Source organism: Amblyomma mixtum, chromosome 4 (genome assembly GCF_055824585.1).
Source record: "Amblyomma mixtum isolate Tamu chromosome 4, ASM5582458v1, whole genome shotgun sequence".
Taxonomy (NCBI): Eukaryota; Metazoa; Arthropoda; class Arachnida; order Ixodida; family Ixodidae; genus Amblyomma; species Amblyomma mixtum.
In genome coordinates, this window is record NC_143015.1 from 26,615,679 (window position 1) to 26,634,748 (window position 19,070).

A 19,070-nucleotide genomic window follows, 5' to 3' on the forward strand; every position below is an offset into this window, starting at 1 on the left:
GACCCTGCCCCTCCTCCTCCAAGGCTGCAGGTGGGGGGACCACCAGCACCCCGGGCGGCAACGAGGGGAAGCCGCAGCGGCGAATAAAGAAGCGCACAACACGGGCCACGTATGTCGAGCGAACAACGGAGCAGGAAGGGTACCTGCGAGGCAGGAGAATAAAAGGGGGCCCCGAAGAATGCGACCGGCGTATTCGGCAGATCGCCGGCGCCTTCCGTTCTCGGCGGCGAGCATGCGCGAACGAACGACGAGGAGGCGAAGGAATGCACCCTCCCTCGCTTTCTCTGCACAGCTTCTCTTGAGACGATGGCAGGCTTTCGGCACCGCGGGCAGAAAAGTGCTGCTCGCTCCAGGCGTCATTAATCCGGCGCTCTTTTGTGGACGCCGCGAACTTTTCTTCTCTTTTCTTCGTTTTGGGCTCCGCGGGGAAAGATTCGGAACGAACGTTGAACAGAAAAGATGCTGCTCACGTATGTGCGGTTGCAGAATCAACACTTTTTCTCCCTTCATTTCAAATCGTATACGGTAAACAATTAAGCGCGCATCGAAGGATCCTTTGGGACTTCCAGTATTAATTGTAGTGATGCCGAAGTAAGCAGCTTTTGCACCCTGACACTGCCCAGCATTCCCAGCATCCGAGCCCGGCGGATCCCGACCTTTTCTGTTTGCCTCTTTTCAATCCTTTCTTCATCCCTTCCTCGCCGCCGTTGTCCAGCGCTTAGAACCGGAGGTCCCTCGTTCAGCCCAGACCCGTTTAACATGCATGCGATTTAAGCCTGCGACGCTGGGAATTCCTTTGTCTGCAACTGGGGTTGGCCGTCGGTCTAGCCTGTTTCCGTCTGGTAGGAATTCTATGTTCGCTCTGCGACTGACCAATGGGGGGCGCCAAGACGGCGCGTGACGTGGGGTCACATGGGAGCTGTTGCCGCGGCGTAAGCAAAATTGTTTATTCTAATCAAAACACACGGAATATTGCCCCGCATCTAAAAGTACGCAGGTCATAACATCACCAACACATTCCGAGTAGTGCTTCTGTCGCGTTTAATCATGGGTTGTCTACGCGGACATCCAGCGTCTCTCCGACAGAATTCGCCATGGGTACGTGTTGCGTGTGAAAGCAGTGACCGAAAAATGCACCACGGCGTCACCGACTGCACCGAATGTTTTCGCTCTAGTCGCAGCATGTGAGACGGGTAATTGTTGATATTGATCCGGAGCTCTCCACTCCCTCACAGCCTGTGCGTCACGTCGGAGGTTCATCTGTCTACCGAGAGTGCTGCTCGCTTCCAATTTCCTCATAAAAACATTTGAATAGTGTTTTCGTTCCGAGCGCCGTGTGAAAAATAGTTCGTGGCACCGCTGTCGCCACCACAGCACGCATGACAGTATGTTCTCTGGAAAGGGCCCTAGGATACGTTTGGTTGTGTACCGCCCGCCTTGAGTTGACACCACCTTGCCTATAGTGCTGACGCCAGCCCTTCCGCAGCAGCGTACCGCTCATGCTGCACATGAAGTGACCGCTGCAGCCTTCATGTGCACCTTTCTGCGTGCATTCTTCTCCTTTCTTTTAATGTGAAAGTTATATGTAAGCTATATGCCACCGTCTGTCGCTGTCCACGGCACGAAACTCGGATGATGACTAACATACGTAAGCGAACATGTACAGTCATGAATTATGAAACGTAAAGTACTGTGCCCTATGAAAGTCATGACTAGTCATTCTGCAACGTATCATAACTCAGCACTTTACAAGTAACGTAATGTAAGGTGTCCAATTTCGTGTGGGAGTTTAACGTCCCAAAGCGATCCAGGCTATGAGAGACGTCAGCTGTGGGCTCCGGATAATTTCGATCTCATGGGGTTCTTTAACGTGCACTAACGTCGCACAGAGGTGGTGACGAAGCGCGGCTACGGCCGCTTATCTGTTTTTTCAGCCATCGCCTGGTTAACCTCCCTGCATTTCAGTCCTTTTCTCTCTCTCTCTCAGCCAGCGTCCGCTTCGGCGGACGCGGGTTGCTGCGACGCGCGTCTTTTCTTTTCTTTTTCTCTTTCCTCTGATCTTTTGACGTCTCTGAGAGGTTTTTGGTTTGCTGGGTCTATCTGCACGTGGCAGCGGTGGTGGCTCAGCTCGAGCCAGTTGGCAGGCCCGTGCAATTTCCTTTTCATGCTTCTCCCAGTCGCAACAGCAACAACAACAGCACACAGGTCTCAAGCATTTCTCCTCCATCGAAATATGACCGCCGCGGCCGGGATCGAACCCGCGTCTTTCGGGTGAGCAGCCGAGCACCGTGACCACTGAGACATCGCGGCGACTGTATCGAGTTTGCACGAAGAGTGATGGTCATGTCTCGTAGTCATAGCCATGACTCAGTACTTTAATGCTTTCGCACACGTAAGCATTCTTGAAGTGTTTCGGCCGGAGTTTTCCAGGACTACTGTGAGGCGCTGTGGTTTCGCGTTTCAGTACAGGAAACCGTACTGAAAGAAAATAGAGAATTTTAATGACAGTTTACAACACAGTTCAACAAAAAAATAAAAAAAAACGAACATGATGGAACTTGCCACCCCGTTTCAAACGGGGCGCTCCTATCTTCCACCCATACCATCCAGACGGCCGACGCGTGTAACCTGCAGAAGCGAAGGTCGTACAGAGGCCAAAACGCTCGTCTAGAACATGTTCTGGGCGTGTTTCGGGCTGAACACGCGAGATATCTAGCGATAACACTTGATTAAAAATGGTATGGATGTAAGCATGAGAAGTTAGCGGCATAAGATTTCATCGTGATTTTTTTACCTTCCTGCTCGCTGCGGCTTTGGGAGCAGCGGAACACACAGTTCGGTCGTTCTAGACATGCGTTTCCCCTCTCTACAACTTCCGCTGTGAAAGAAGTCCACGAGAGCTAAAAGGAACAACCTCGAGAACGAGGGCAACCGCATCTCGTTTTCGTTTTCTCGCAAACCACTTTCACGAGAAGTGTGTCTCTGTAGGCACCTGTCAAAACACGTCCGTACAAACAGCGTTTTCCGTTACACCCGTAGCGGCACTCTTCTCGTGTTTCGGTGGCGGTACTCGGCACATCTGGTCTAGTGAGCATCGCCTTCGCCGAGTTCAAGATTTTGTTCCTTCGCACCAACAAACCGTTGTTTTGCGCAAACTCCGTCCAGTGGTGAGGAAAGGGGGTGGAAGGCAAGGTCAAAGGCAGTCTCGTCACGGTGCTCTAGCGTTTGCGACGACAACCAAAATTGGGGGGGGGGGGGGGGGGGGGGGGGGGGGGCTTTTGAGGGGACGGATGCCCAGCCAGGGAACAAGCTGTCTGCGGCGCACAGGGCAAGGAAAGAGACCGGGAGGGAAGGTGGACTCAAGAAGCCCTTCGTGAATCGACTCGGACTGGGGATGGAAGTGGGAGGGGTGGTAGGAGAACAGCACAAGAAACCGCGCGAACGCTGGACGAAAACGGGTAAGAAAAATGCAATACGGCGAAAACATTCTAGACAGACGAGGGAGATGCCAAAGAAGGGGGAAAAAGATCGAATAGAAAGCAAGGCTTTGAAAAAGAGCTACGAAAGTATACGCGAGCAAAAACGAGAAAAGCAAAAACCGCCGCACACGCAAATTGCTCAAACATGTCAAAATGAAAGAACCCGGCCAGGAAGATGTACAAAAAAACAAACAAAAGAAGTGAGAAGCATTGGAAAGGCGGACGGAGACCGAAAGGGCAGGGTCAGCGGCGGCAGAAATGCCGTAAACCCCGCCGGCGAGAGCCGCGTTCTTTGGAGAGAGAGAGAAGCCGCGGCGGGAATCCGGTTTTCGAGGCCCGCGGTGGCTGTCGCCACTCGTCAGGCGGAGCGCGCCGCCCGACGGCCTCAAAGCTGCTGTGGCAGGGCCGGTCGCGCGCGCTTGGGACCGGCCGTGGTTGTGGCCGCAGGGGAGAAGAAGAAGCCACGAACGCGCAGGTTGTGGGGCGAGGCAGCGAGGTAAGGGAAGAAAAAGCCTCAACGAGAAAACGTAAACAGACGCCGAGCGAAAGAAGATGAACCGGTGCCATCAAAGGAGCCGTGCTAGGGGTGCCCGCCGGCGATCGTTTAATCATCGCTATTTCGCCGGCGGGAACCCGCTAGCTTCTTTCCCCCTTTTTTTTGTTTTTCGGACGTGGACTCCTCATCTCGCGCCGGCCGTAAACGCTAACGGTCCGCTGCCACTTGATGACGGCGGCTCACAACGCTCAGACTCGCGCAGGGGTCGGCTGACGAAACGTTCCACTTTGCGGCGCCCGCGTTTCTGCGCACGCGTTGCGTAACTGGGAGCTTCCTTATTTCGCGTCTGGCGTTGACTTCTTTTTTTTTTCTCGTTTACTTTGTGCGAATTCTGTTCCTAAGTAATGGCGACGAACGAACGGACCAGCCTAACGAGCCATTACCCTCGATGGTTCCGTGGAAGCGTTGCTCTCGATACCATCTTCGTTCCTGATGCGACAGTCGAATGCGAGAAGCACATGCAACCACCTGACGGGACGGCACCGTGGAACGCGTGGCCTAAGTGCGCTCCCATCTAGGAGGCGGTGAAATATTTTTATTTTTAGAAAGGGTAACTGGGAGACCGGTCCTCGTGGGCGGGTTCTCAGTCTAGGAGGTGTCTGCCCCGTATTCTGGTTTGGTTTGTGGGGTTTAGCGTCCCAAAGCGACTCAGGCTATGCGGGACGCCGTAGTGGAGGGCTCCGGAAATTTCGGCCACCTGGGGTTCTTTAACGCGCACTGACATCGCACAGTACACGGGTCTCTAGAATTTCGCCTTCATCGAAATTTGGCCACCGCGGCCGGGATCGAACCCGCGTCTTTCGGGTCAGCAGCCGAGCACCTTAACCACTGAGCTACCGCGGTGGCCTTACCCCGAATTCTACTGAAGCGCTCTTGAACACTGCTGCCTCTATTGGAATGAGGAACGCTGCACTAACCACAAAAATTCAAGGGGGCACTTTGTTGACCTAAAATGCGGTCAGGCGAAGGCCTTAAGAGCAGTGTTGCTAACCACAACAACAACAAAAAAATGTCATCATTCATTGCATTCCAGCTACAGGTATGCATGTTGTTCATGGTGAAGTTGCAACACGCGTAGAATCCCCAGGATGCTGATGACATATCGCAGCGGTGGCATATTGGTTTGAGCATCCGCCTCGCGTGCGGGAGGTTCAGGGTTCGATACTGAGTGCCGCCGGGAGTTACAATGGGTAGAAGCTTTCTCCTGGCCGGGTGACCAGCTTCTTTGGGGTGAAATGCTTGGGTAATAGGTCACTAATCACACCTGGAGTAGATGAAAAGCACTACTGCATATCAGGCGAGTTGGTTGGCATACATGTTGCAAAATTCTAGCGCGAAAAAACACGGACAGAAAGAGTAGACGACACGAGCGCTGTCCTCTACGCTGTCGTCAGCGCTCGTGTCGTCTACTCTTTCTGTCCTTGTTTTTTCGCGCTAAAATTTTGCAAGATGAAAAGCACCTTGTGTCCTGGCACTCTTTGGCCGCAGATGCCTTTGCGCCACAAAAATTCATTATCATTACCATCATCAGGATGCCCAAGAGTATACCGGCTCAGGAAACGCTGCTGTTTTAGATTTCAAAAAATTCACATTTAAGACAGACTTTCAAAGATTCCCGACACGCAATTTACAGAAAATGTTTTCAGGAACAAACTGCCAGGCGCGGTGGACGTAATTTTGAAAAAATCACACTAATAATCTAAATGTAATATTCTAATCAACAAATTAAAAGCGTGCGGCCAAAGGCGAGCTCGCAGCTACAGTATAAACAAGAAGTCGTTTTCTAAAACCCTCCAGCGCGAGAAGTCCGGTGTTTTTTTCCTGCACAAAACCGAAATTGAGCGCATAAGGTGCTCATGAAGCTTGGATGTCAGGAAGTCAGTGCAAGCGCAACTTTCCGCTGGGGACGCGTACGCTGCAATGCCTACGGCGGCTAATTCGAACTGCCTCCGCTATTGCTTGGCATAGTGTAGTTGAGTCTAATTGAAGTAGACTGCCCGCACCACTAATGTATCGCGCCAGCAATTGTGATTCGTCGCTCTAAAGAACGTCGGCCACGCAGGTGACAATCGCAATCCTTTTTCTAGCACCAAGGGACGAAGCCAAAGAAAGCGCCTCCATTACAACGAACAAGCGTTCTGCTCGCAGGTGGTCCGGCGCAGTTGCGCAAAGAGTATTTTTTCCTCTTTTAAAGCAGAGACAGGTGCTCGTTGCACCTGGCCGCACCACGTGCTCGAGCGGTGCCTCTGCGCAAGCGCTGTAAACAACGCGGCGCCGGGTTATGAAAAGGGCAGAGCACAGCCGGCGCTCATAGATCACGGGACTGCAGGCCACCTTTTCACTGCGCTCGACAGATGGCGCCACATGCTGTGAGAGAGTGTTGGGATCCCTGGGCACGGCCTCTGGGCTAGTGCACTGCACGGGCTCGGGCCGGCCCGAAAGCCCGGGCCCGGCCAGGCCCGCGGGCCGGGACACGATCTGTTTTGCCGGGCCTGGGCCGGGCCCGGGCCTGAAGTTGCGGGCCTGGGCCGGGCTCGGGCTTAAAGCTGCGGACGCGAGTGGGGCTTAGGTCCGTACAGAAACAGCTGGTGTCCGACTATTCATTCACTATTGCAGAGTGAAGTACACAACTGCGACATTGGAACAGCGACACGGATGGGTTATACGCTATGGGTTATGGGTTATACGCGCTGAGAAAAAAACTAAACTCTATTCATTGACTTATTTATTTCCTTATTTCCACGCCGTGGTGGCTTAATGGTCAAAGCGCTTGATTACTGAGCCGGAGAACCAGGGTTTGCTCCTATCCTCGGCGGCCGCATTTCTGTTTAGGCGGCAAGCATGACAGCCATGTACTTTGTAGTAGTTGAGGAAACCCAGGTGGTCGAAATGATCCGGAGCCCTTTGCTTCGGTATCACTCACAGCCTGACTCCCCTTGGGCCTTTAAGCCCCAAAAACATAGCCTTAATTTTATAGCTATATTTTTCTCATGTGAGAAAATTCCCAAACTTAAGCGCGTTTGGTTTTCTTTTTGATCAGCTGACCGGAACGTCTCGTAAATCAAATAGCCTCGAAAGCTCGCGAGAGTTTGTAAATCTCATCGAATAAGCACATCTATCTCTCCTCGCTTCTTCAGCCTGGTTGTCATGACAAGGGTTTTGCCCTGTAAGTTATCACGTCGTTCGCACGTTATCTTCTGCTCCACCAGTAAGAGTAAAATTCAAGCGGTCTTAATTATGGCCATTGATCATTCGTCATCCCAAAGTTTAGGACGCTTATAGTCTTCAAAACACACACCATGAAATACTCAGGTCATTTAACTTTTCGTTTCTGCTGAAAGGCGACCAGTTCGGCTATGATTTCAACCTGTGAGATCGCGTTCACTAAAAAAATGTCATCCCACTGCTTGCTAGGCCGCTTTAATGTTTATTCTTCCAGGTGGCAAAATATAACTGATTAAAATCATGGGGGAATGCAAAGTAGTCTATTACGCGCGTATGCAGCCCTTTTTATTTCGCTTTCGGAACTTCCGAGTTTATCTTTGCGCACCTACACGAGATCACTGTCCAAAAGAGGGCCTGGCGAGCACTACTCTTAATCACTTCCTTCTGGGTTAAAAAGAACCAACTTTCTGCAAGCCAAACTGTGGTTTCAGAACCTTTGTCGGCCAGTTCCTTATCGGTCTAGTAGCAGTCTACTTGCTCAGAGTGAGCAGTGTACCTCAAGCGTTACTGTGAAACGGGCCGGGCCCGGGCTGGGCTTCACTCCGGGATTCACGGGCCGGGTCGGGCTCGCTAGAGCGATAATTTAGCGGGCCTGGGCCGGGCTCGGGCTTCAGGTCTCGGGCCCGGGCCGGGCCCCAGATTGAGGCCCGTGCAGTGCTCTACTCTGGGCCACCTCTGGGCTGACAGGGGACCGCCAGCAAAAGTGCCAAAAAAGTTCTACAAAAACCGATAAATAGACTCGTCACTGAGGGCAGCATTAGAGCAAGAAATACTTTGCACTCGTGAGAGAGGCAGTGTCGAAAAGAAAGGCGTCGGCTAGTCAGCACGGTGTGCCCTGAAGAAATGCATTGCGAGAGCTTGGCCGCCGAGCTGAAGTTGACGCTGACCTGAAACTCCGAGTGACTCTGCTCACGAGTGTCTTTCCAGCGACCCCGCTGCAGTCTGTACAACGTGTTGACGGGAGTGAACACGTGCGTGCAGCCTCATTCAGCCTCTCCCCCGCACGCACGCACACACGCGTCCGCCTGTTTCTGTCGCCACTCCCCTCTTCCTCAGAGGCACATCTGAGAACCGCGCATGCAGTCATCGGTTTCCTCCAACGGCCGCACAGCGGGCCTGCGGGTCGCAGCGGTGGGTCCGAAACGTCGCCCGCTGTGGGTGCGGCCTCTTCCCAGAAAAGCCGCTGTACACCCTACGCCTCAACACCGTCCTTTCGAAAGAGGACCGCATTTCCCCAAAAGGGCTTTTGCTCCACTTCCGCCGCTGCGTGTCGCCGCGAACAAGAGTGGCGGCGAAGTAGCGGCTGCAGACGGCACGAAGCCTTCCCTGCGTTCCTCGCTGGATGCCTGCTGCTGAAAGGACGGCAGGTCCACGACGAAGCCGCCAACAAGGGCCGCTGGCCATTCATTCTTTTCCGCTCTTGAGTCCCTACAAGCTCCCTTGGATAAGTCTGCGCGGCTGTTGCGTGAAAATGTTCGGTAGGAAAAAAAAAGACGCGCAAATAGGGGCGAGGAGGAAAGGAAAGGCGCGGTAACTGCCTTGTTCTGGTTGGGCATCTCACCCAAACCGTGTCGGAAAGATTTAAAGAAGGCTGAGGGTGGGGGGGGGGGGGGGGGGGGGGCGAACAAAAGAAGTCGGTTCTGAATGACTCTCACAGAAACACGAATCGAAGCAAAGAAGCGAGATTCAATGTCGGGGCCAATGATCAGTTTCCTTGGTTTCTAAAGGCGAACTCCAGTCTGCGATCCGGAGCATCGCTCAAAATCTTCAATAGAGCAAAATATACGCCCCGGTCTCTGGGAATCCACATCAGCGATTGGGCAAAAAAAAAAAAAAAAAGCGCACTGTGGGGTGCGTTGGGTAAGGCAAGCCAACACGGCCGCGGAGAGAGTTAGTTGCTCCGGATCCACGACTGGAACCCTAGAGAGGAATCCGAAATCGCCCATTGAAACGCGAATTTCGGTTCGCGGAGAAAGAAAATATGCTCCGGATCGTCGACTGGAATTCGCGACAAGTATGAAAAAGCTTTTAGCTCCGATTCTGGCCAGAATTATCCTTTATGCTTGCAAGCAAACAAACAAAAAAAATCCAGGATAGGGCCTTTTTATCTCCGCACGACGTCCCTGATCAACCGACACCGTGCTATAATATCGGAAGGACTTAATACCATTAATACCAGTAAGCCTTCAATCGGGTATTCATCCGTGTTTCGGATCCGTGTTTCGTGAACAATACTTTTCTTTCAGCAAGGATGCTTTATTTCTCAAGAAGCAGCACCTATGCATTGCTTTCCTTCAGACCATTATATTCTAATAAGGGAGTAATTACTCATTGGCATCCACCAAAGCGCAGCCATACGGCTACAAAGGAAAGCTATACAGCTTTCTCAGAAACTTCGTAGTTAAAGAAAAATTCGTCCTGGTCGGGGGTTCGAACCCGGGACCACCGCTACACCGGAGCAGTCGCTCTACCAACTGAGCTAACCGGGACGGCAAGCTTATGGTAGGGCGAGAGCGAATTGATCAATAACTCGAAGTGGGAACAGTGTTGGTCAAATGTTTAGGGGAATCCCCCAAGGTGGAGTAAATTTGTAATAAGGGAGTAATTACTCATTGGCATCCACCCAAGCGCAGCCATACGGCTACAAAGGAAAGCTATACAGCTTTCTCAGAAACTTCGTAGTTAAAGAAAAATTCGTCCTGGTCATTTGACCACCATTATATTCTAGAGACAACAAACTAAAAGACCAACACGAGCGTTTCCGTCAAATTTACTGTTGAGAATGCCCGAGTGCTGCGACTACGAGCGGTTACAACATGTTCTGCCTCGAAGATAAACTGCGCACCCAAGGGCGCAACAGCGGAACCTCCTTTCCCAGCCGCGAACACGCAGCGGGTCAGGCGGTTTAACTCTCTCAGATGAGGAGAGATTGCGCACTTAGGCTGCAACGTGCGCGCTCTTCTGGGGCCAGACACGTGTGCGGCACCCATCGCGAATGCTGCCCACCTCGGGTGGCGCCTCCCGCGTCTGTCGGATTCAGTGACGCCGCGCTGCCTCATGACAACGATCCAGGAGAGAACGAAAAAAACATACGCAAGAACAAAGAATGAAAGAAAGATGCACAAGAGAGCAGAGAAGATAAAGGAGGGGCCATGAAAAAAACACGGGAAAGGAAGACAGAAAAGGAGGCGGGCGTTGAAATGACGCGCGCAGGGAACGACCGGACGTGCCGGAGTTTGGTGGACGCCGTCACGGAGTCAGGGGAAGGGGAGCCTCTTCGCTCGGCCCTCTCCCCCTTCCTTTCGCGTAATAAGGCTGCGCGCAGTGACCAGCAGCGGACCTCTGTAATGAGGGGCGCCCATACCGGGTCTGACTACCACACTGGCAGGAGGAGGCAGAAGAGCTCCCGGATGTGAGCGGACCATAGTACGGTTAGGCAGGGACGGTATGCGATTGAGGGGCGGCGTTGGGGGGCAGGTTGTTCCATCACCTCGAACTCACAAACACACATCCTCTCACCCCCCCTCCCCCTCACACCGTCGAGCACCACGGCACGGTGGCGTTTTCTTCGGGTCGAGAAAACAGGCGCATTTCGCTGCTTAGGTCCGTCGCGCGCGCGCACACACACGCGCACACCGCTTGGTAGTGCGTGAGCTGCTTGCATTGGGCGGATGAGGAGGAGGCTACAGGCGAGGAGAGAACAGGGCAGGGAGGGGGGGGGGGGGTTCTGCGGACGGAGACTGACCAAGGTGTGGCGCAGGGCCAATTTTCAAGGGAGAGGCAATAATCAGCGAATGAGCCGCGCGCACCCGAGCATCGTTCGGGTGCCCCTTGCAAAGAGACAGGAGCAGAGGTGTGCTTATATAGATTAGTAGCGGAGGAAGCTGGGGAGGAGGGCTGATCCGGTGAGCGAGCAGTAGCCTCCCTCGAATCGCGACGGCAGCGCGTAATCCGGGCGTATGGGGATAACGAGAGAAGCGGCACAAAGGGCGAGGGGGATTAATGACTGCATGTCCGAAGCGGGCTCTCTCTCTTTTCTTTAGCCTTATCTGCTCTTCTCCACGGTGCGCGCACAGTGGTGCGTAATCGCCCCCACCAACAGCGCGCGTGGTCGCCAGTGGCCCCGGGAGAGGATACGGATGGTCAAGAGCGCGTTAGGAGCGCGCCGCTGATTGCGGGTGTTGCAGCGCGTGTAAAGGAACGGTAACTCGTCGCCGGCAGTCCCGGCTCATCGCTCCTGGGTCGCCTCACGATGTGAGTCCCTAATTCGTGCTTTACACAGACGGAAGCACCAGCAGCGGGCGTTGCTTAGATGGATAGTGTTTAGCGAGCAGCCGAGGCAAATGGTTAAAATTTTGCTGCGAGGTCGTTTCAGAAAGTATCTCTCACGTATTATGTAATAAAGGAGAGACCAATGCACGCTCCTTTTATGGATGTTCAAAAGATGTAACAAATTTACTTACAGAAATCTCTTTGGTCGCCACTGGCGTCTTACGAATAACTTGAAGGCCTACAGGTTCTGGAGCGCCACAGGTTTGCGGCTTCAGGATATATTAGTGGCATAAGTTTATGCTGAGCTGGCATCAGATATAAATTCCCACTAAGGTATACGGGAGTCAATAGTACCAGCCCTTACCTTTCAATGCTTTATTTTTTGCATAAGATAAGTTTTCTCCTACAGTCTGCAGTGAAGCTCCGCCCACATTCAGGACCGCCGCACAGAATTCCTCCGCAATGAAAATGTAGTCCGCTGCTTAAACGTGTCTTGCTACGTAAACAAGATGCTTATCATAAGAAAAAAAATTGTGAGCTCTAGAATTTTGATACGTGGATTGTTTGATATAGTAAAACATTAAAAGCCTGATTTCGTTTACATTGCGATTGGCCAGCGGAGTAATACAGGACGCCGCGGACCGCGGCCCGTCTATAACCCCGTCCCGCCTTTCCTTCACATGTCTCTTTTGTGCTAAGTTATGGAGGAGACAACACTGACCGTGTGTTGGTGGTGGCACGGCCGCTAGATACATTGCATCGAGCGGCCGTGGTGGTGGTGAGATGTCCACGTATCTCAGAAGAGATGGTAGACGACAGCACGCTACTCAGTCAATTTTACGAAGAACTTGGGCAAAAAGAAAGAAAAAGAAACCCTAACGGATTCATTGGAACAAATCGCACACTCTAAATACGCAAGGAGTAAAAAATATTGTCCGCCAACGCTGCCTCAGTGATGACTTGAAGGAGTATAGACATTAGAAGGGTTGTTTTGCAGGCCAGTTGGTGATCCATACTTGAAGAAATAAAATCATTTGTTAGTTGGCGCTCTGTGGTGTGTTTTCTACGTCTTGTCCTTGTCTGCCGCGCCGAAGCATTTCCTGAAGAGTGAATAGACACCTAACTTTTGGGTGCGCGTTTTCTTCTTTGTAATGAGGCGCAAGGCGTTAAAATATACACGGATTACCACGTGATATCCTCCTACGACCGCTAAATTATTTATAATCGAATTTCTTTCTCGTGCTGTTTCGCTTTCAATCACAACAGTCGACCGATGAGTATGACGTCAAAGAGAGGTTTAGGTCACGGGAGGTACGAAAAAACTGCGATATAATCGGTGCTTCTACTCTCGTTGTCACTCGGACTCTTGAGGAAGGCTGGCTTTAACACTGTAATTATTTAAAAAGATGAAGCAGCAGTTTTTTCATGCCTCACGTAACCTACAACATCTCTGACGTCACACTCATTGTTCGACTGTTAAAACCGAAACAGCACGATAAAGAAATTCGATTATAAATTATTTAGCGGTCGCAGGCGAATACCACATCGTGATTCATGCATAGTAAAGTTCTACGCATGATTATGCCGCCAAAATTAGGTGTCTATACTCCTTTAAGACCGTTAGCTACGGGAGCTACAAGTGTTTGCATCGGTGTGCTCAGCAAACGTGTAGAAGACCAAATTCAAACATCCGCGGATATTTCCTTCTAAGACACAAGTCCCGCCATCTGCCCCATGGATATAGCCCAACTATTGCAATTTACAGCCACCTTCGCTATATCCGGTATATCTCCGCGTTATATCAGTTAATAAATTTTATAAACGTGTGCATCACGACACGACAAATCGTTTGACACCATCCGGAACCCCCTGCGACAAACGGTTCGGCCGTAATGGCCGTCTGAAGGTCCGCGGAATGAACGGTTTGGGGGCGGAAAGGTCGTAGTTGCAAATCCCACACATAATTTGGGCTCCAACTCAATTAGTAATTTTATCCTCAGGGACATGCAAAGTCCTTTGACGCCACTTCAGACATTCTGCGTCAAACTGGTGGCCCCCAAATTTTATACAAATGGTTGTCCGGGGGGGTTCCACTTCATGCCGCTATACTGCCACATATATAATTGATCGAAAGTATAGGTATCAATTCAGGCATTACGCGCCTACTGTTACCCTGTGATATAGTGTGGTCACGTGGTTACTGTTTTGGTCAATTTGACCTTCATTACAGACAGACGCGTCCTTGACAAACGTAATTAGTACGAGCTAACGCTCTTAAAAGGAAGCAAGCTGTCCTCTAGCGCACTGCCTTTAAGGAGGGGGGGGGGGGGGTATGTTGCCCAAGCCCTGGGGTAGATCTTCACTACTAAATATGCGGGCACTTCCGGTTGGCAGCGGAAACAAATTATTTTTCAAAGCATGCGAAATTTGAGCCGTTACGAAGATTTTAATCGTAGTTTAAATCTCCTCTATTTGCTAACCTCAGAACCTCCGGTGTATCGTTTAAAATCCACCTCCTAACGATAACTGCATCCAATTACTACATTGGAATATACCTCCGTTGCCAAGGGTAAGCATTCTGTATGTTTAGTCATCGAAATCTACACCAAAACACGGGCAGCATATACCCTGCCCCTAAAAGGGAGTGTACTAGAAGACAGTTAATTCCCTTTTCACTCTCATACAGGCTTATTCACGTTTAGATAAGTACAGTCGGGGACAAAGGTCTCTGGACCACGTGATCCGCAAACGAAGTGGACAGCTCTAATAATAACCGGCGGCCGAAGTTTACACTTGTGGAGGTAAACGTTAAAATCCTGCTCTTTCACCTCCACATCTGTGGTCTCTAGCCGGCTACTAATAATAGAGCTATGTGCTTCGTTTGAGGAGCCCATGGTCCAGAGACTTTTGTCCCCGACTGTGCATGTCCGGGCTTTTATTACGGCACCGGGAGCATGCAGCGTTTCTTCGTTGTTTATTTACTCTACCTTCCGAGAAAGTGGGTCAATGTATCCGGGACGCTGCGGGGTGTTTTACTTCTGGCTGTTAATTACGCGTTACTCAGTTGAAAAAAAAAGAAAAAAGACGCCACCGCAGCGCTCTGTGCCGCCGCTGTTCCTAATGGGGCAGGCAGACGCCTGCTGTCGCGCCCGGCAGCACTCGTTGCCCTAAATCGGTGCTCCTTTGTGTGCGCTTGCGAGCCTCCACCACGCCGTGAAAGTGGCTTGGACCGGCTTGCTGTTATAATTACCAACGCGCAGGCCCCGACGGCCAGACTCAGTACGCAGTTCCAATTTTGCAGAAATATTACTGACGTCCGGAATGGAAGAAAAGGAAACTGCGCTGGGTGTTGCTATGGGGTCTCTACAGTTACGAGGAGTAAGTCTGTCGGGGGGGGGGGGGGGGGGGGGGAGGCAGCAGTGTAAACCCTTGCCCTAGACAGCAAACACTTTTTTACACAAATGGTCTATAGACTGCCTATAGACTTCTCATAGACTCTATTGCCTTCTTATAGATATTTCGTTTTGTTTATTCACAGTGTATAGAGTGTCTATAGACAAAATTCTACTAAGAGTGTATGGCCATAAATCTATAGATTGTCTATAGGCTGTCGACAGGATTTGTCTATAGAAAGTCCATAGACATTGAGCAATAGTCTATGGACAGTGTACAGAGTGTAAACAATTTTTTTTTTTTGTAAGAGCCCAGACACAACATCAGCGGGACAAGTTAAGAAATAAATCACCTAGATCCCGTGCGAATGGACACGACTCGCTTTACGACGCGACAGGCTGAACGTGAAATCAAGGAGCAAGTGTATGAATTGTAACTCGCTCCTCGGTTTTCTTGCTTGTTGGCTGCGGGGACACCTTTTTGTGGTTGTGTCTGTCGCATACGTTCAAATTGGAGCTTTAATCAGTCGTTAATGGTGTGAAGTCCATGCGCTGGACAGGTTACGTTTCATCACGCACCGGGGCATAGGCCTATCCCTGTTTTACAGCGGCTGATTGCTTATTCGGCGCAGACACTACGGCGTTATCTTCGCACCAAAAAACCAAGATAACCAAGAACCAAGGCAAGATAATTGCTGGTCCTTAAGGGTAACGGAGTGGATACCAAGAGAAGGCAAGCGTAGCAGGGGGCGGCAGGAAGTTAGGTGGGCGGATGAGATTAGGAAATTTGCGGGTATACGGCGGCCGCAACTGGCTAGGGGCAGGGTTAATTGGAGAGACATGGAAGAGGCCTTTGCCCTGCAGTGGGCGTAGTCAGGCTGATGATGATGATTGCTTATTCGGCACAGACACTACCGGCGTTATCTCCGCAGCAAAAAACCAACTACCCCACCACAGTCGTTGTCGTCACCAACGCAGTTCAACCACACTCGCTGTCCGACTGCGTCCTCGCGGGCGTGAGACCACCACAGTGTCAAATTGGTTAGCGTTACCCGGTGTTAGCGTACTAGCATCGTCGCAAGACTCGTCTGCCTTGCACCGTTATTGGCGGTCAATAGCAGTGCCGCGCAATCATGAGTAGGGCGAAAGAGGCACCAGGCGCTTTCACACGGAGTCCAAACGGCCGCGAGCGCGTCACAGCTGTGCCGGGTTGTCCCAGAGGGCGGTCGGTGATCAGGGACGACGAAGACAAGCGCTCCACCGGAGGGATTATTTTCGCCGGCGCTCGTCCCGAGTGAGCACAGGCACACGCGGTGTTATGGCGATGATGCGGCCGCCTTTCCGGGTAACGGGGCCACTGGGTCCCCGGCGGCCGCTGGCAACCCCCTCAGGGGCGGGGCGGCTCCTCGACGGGAGGGCTCGGTCTCCGCCAAAGCTGTACTGCGGCCGGAGACTCTGCTCTGACGTGAGTCTCGAGCGCCGTACTCACGGTACTCAAGCCCTTGAAAGGTACTCAAGCTGTTATTCAGGGTGGAGTGCATATTTGCAACCGCGCGAAACGACGAGGGACGAAGAGAGGAAAGCACGGGACGAAACGCGGAACTTCAACTGAGGTTTACTACAAGGAAAACCACATTTATATAGGAACCGTAATCACACCTGATAAACAGCAGACACCATCACATTATACAGGCACGTGGGCGCGCGGGCACAAGTTAGCATCTAGGTAGCATCTAGATTACGAATCTTGTATAAATGTGGTTTTCCTTGTAGTAAACCTTAGTTGAACAACATGAACTGGTGGGCGAGTTGGTCTGACATATCTAGTGAAGCAGCGCAACGGCACAAGGCCAAGGGAAGAAGAGGACAAACACAGCGCTGTGTTCGCCCCTTTCTTCCCTTTGGCCCTGTGCCGTTGCGCTGCTTCACTAGATACCTTAGTTGAAGTTCCGCGTTCTGTCCTGTGCTTTCCTTTCTTCGGACGTCGTCGTTTTGCACGGTTGCAATATGCACCCCATCGTCAACCAGCGACCGGCCGGCATTCGCCTGTTACATGTGCTATCTCTTGCAAGGTTTCGGGCTCTGAAGAACCTGAGTACGCGGAGGGGGATGTTCCGCTCGATGTCTAGATAACTGCATCAGTATACAGCGCAGGAGTCCCGCCGCATAGCGAGCATGTTGCTCTGAACACGTCAGGTACGGTCAGTTTATCAACGGCGATGCGATTCAACGGCGCAGACACAACCGGGACGAGAGCAGCGGCAGTGTTTCGGCTGGCTGGGTGAGAATCAAAGGATCGCGTAAGAGCGTTCGAAAGACCAAGACACAGAAGGCGGACACACAGAGCACATTGTGTCCGCATTTCCGTGTCCTCGTCTTTGGAGCGCCTTTACGGTCCTGTAATACAGAGGTCAAGAGAAAGAACCGGAGGTGTTCGTTCCCTGTCTTCGCCCTATAGTGAGCCTTTTTCGAATCACGTAAGACATGTAGTCACGTACTTTTTAACGAGGTGTCCCGGGCACCGTCAACTGAGGTCACAGCGTGGTGGAAAGGGTAAGCGACTGACAAAACGTACACATGCACGTCGAATACGTGTGCTCCTTGACATAGCGGTGAACACAGAAGTCGCGCGACATCTGAGCAGCATTTGCTGCAATAGACACCACCACCAGCGTCGCACTTTCGCGCTGAAAAACTCCCAGCTCACACTAGCGGGTAGCTTTCCCGCAGCGGCGCAGCGTTGCCGTCACCGCGCAGCTCCGCGGAATGAAGTCCACAATACGCGCGTTTTGCCGCTGCGCAGACGAAAAAGCGCGCGCTTCTGCCCTCATCTGTCCCAGCAGCCCCTGCCGCCGTTGAGCCAGTGCCCTGACGTCACGGTCCGTGGTCGTCCCCCATTGGCTGTCCTCGTCAGTGGCGCGGGAAAAATAGCTCGCCGACCTCAGCGGCATAGCAGCCTGTATGCAGGAGAAAAAGTACCTTGTGCGGGAAGCGGCTCCCGGAGAACGTTTCGCGCTTTCCCGCCAGTGTGAGCAGGGGCAAAATCGGCGCCGTAGAACGCGGTATATACGCGGGCATAGCAAAAAAGGGAGGATAGCACTCACGATGCGACTAGATTGCGCGTTGTGCTGCGTCTTGGCGCAGCCCAGGGAGCGGAGGACGGTGAAGGCGGCGGCCAGGTGCTTGAAGGCGTCCGTCTCGCAGCCGCCGCCCGCCACGTCGAACAGCTGCCGCAGGAGCACCATGGAGGCGTACGTCTTGCCGCTGCCGTTCTCCCCGCTGCGAGAGCGATATCGATATCCATCTGCGACTGTGCGACGTCTTTCCGAAATAGCTTTAAACTTAAGGTACAGAGTGACATCAGAACTGAACAACATGTACAGTGTGTGTCCAGGCAATGCGCCTGTACAGGAACACTTAATGACAGGCACTCTGATATATAGCTCTATGTCTGCATTCGCGATTATAGGTCAGCTAAAGCTGGATCATTCGCGTACGAACTCTTTACTGTCCTCTCATTTTTTCCCTGCCCTTTTGCCCTGCAGTTTTCGTTTGAACGAAAGCGCAAGTACGGTGCCCTAAAAAATTCAGGGGGCACTTCGACGATCTAAAGCAGGGGTTCTCAAACTGGGTTCCGCGGAACACAGGGGTTCCGCGGGCTGTCTTCTTGTGTTCCGCGAGAACCCTCACTGGCCCTGACACGGCAGCTGATATGAGACTGGCTCTGAGTGCTGCTGAGCCACGCTTTGACTTGCTCTCAAAAGGGAAGCAATACCACCCATCACATTAGTATTTGTATTAATCGGTGCAATAAACATTTAACTTTGGCAACTCTCTCTTTGCAAAAATGCACTCGACAACATTGCTGGTAAGTGAAAGCGGGGTGGGGGGGGGGGGGGGGGTTCCCTGGAACTTATTGAAGGCTTTTGGGGTTCCTCCAAGCAAAAAAGTTTGAGAACCCCTGATCTAAAGAGCTCGAGGCTAAAGCCTTTGCATGCAACTTTGACTGCTACTGTGACTTGGACTGGCTAGTCGTGACTAATTAGCCATAACCATGACTAACTAGTCATCACAACTACTCATTACTAGCCACAAGTAATGACTAACTAGTCATTAACCAGTCATCAACTAGTTACTCACTACTAG

General features: G+C 51.9%; 1 protein-coding gene across 7 annotated transcripts in view; it reads right to left on the bottom strand.

The window, feature by feature from the left end:
* Positions 1–19,070, bottom strand: part of dachs (unconventional myosin-IXb-like dachs) — a 392,239-nt gene that overhangs the window by 39,336 nt on the left and 333,833 nt on the right. For all 7 annotated transcript variants that reach the window (XM_089586296.1, XM_089586297.1, XM_089586294.1 and 4 more), the window contains one exon: positions 18,029–18,203. In XM_089586296.1, coding sequence (XP_089442422.1) covers positions 18,029–18,203 — 175 coding nt within the window. The remainder of the gene's footprint in view (positions 1–18,028; positions 18,204–19,070) is intronic.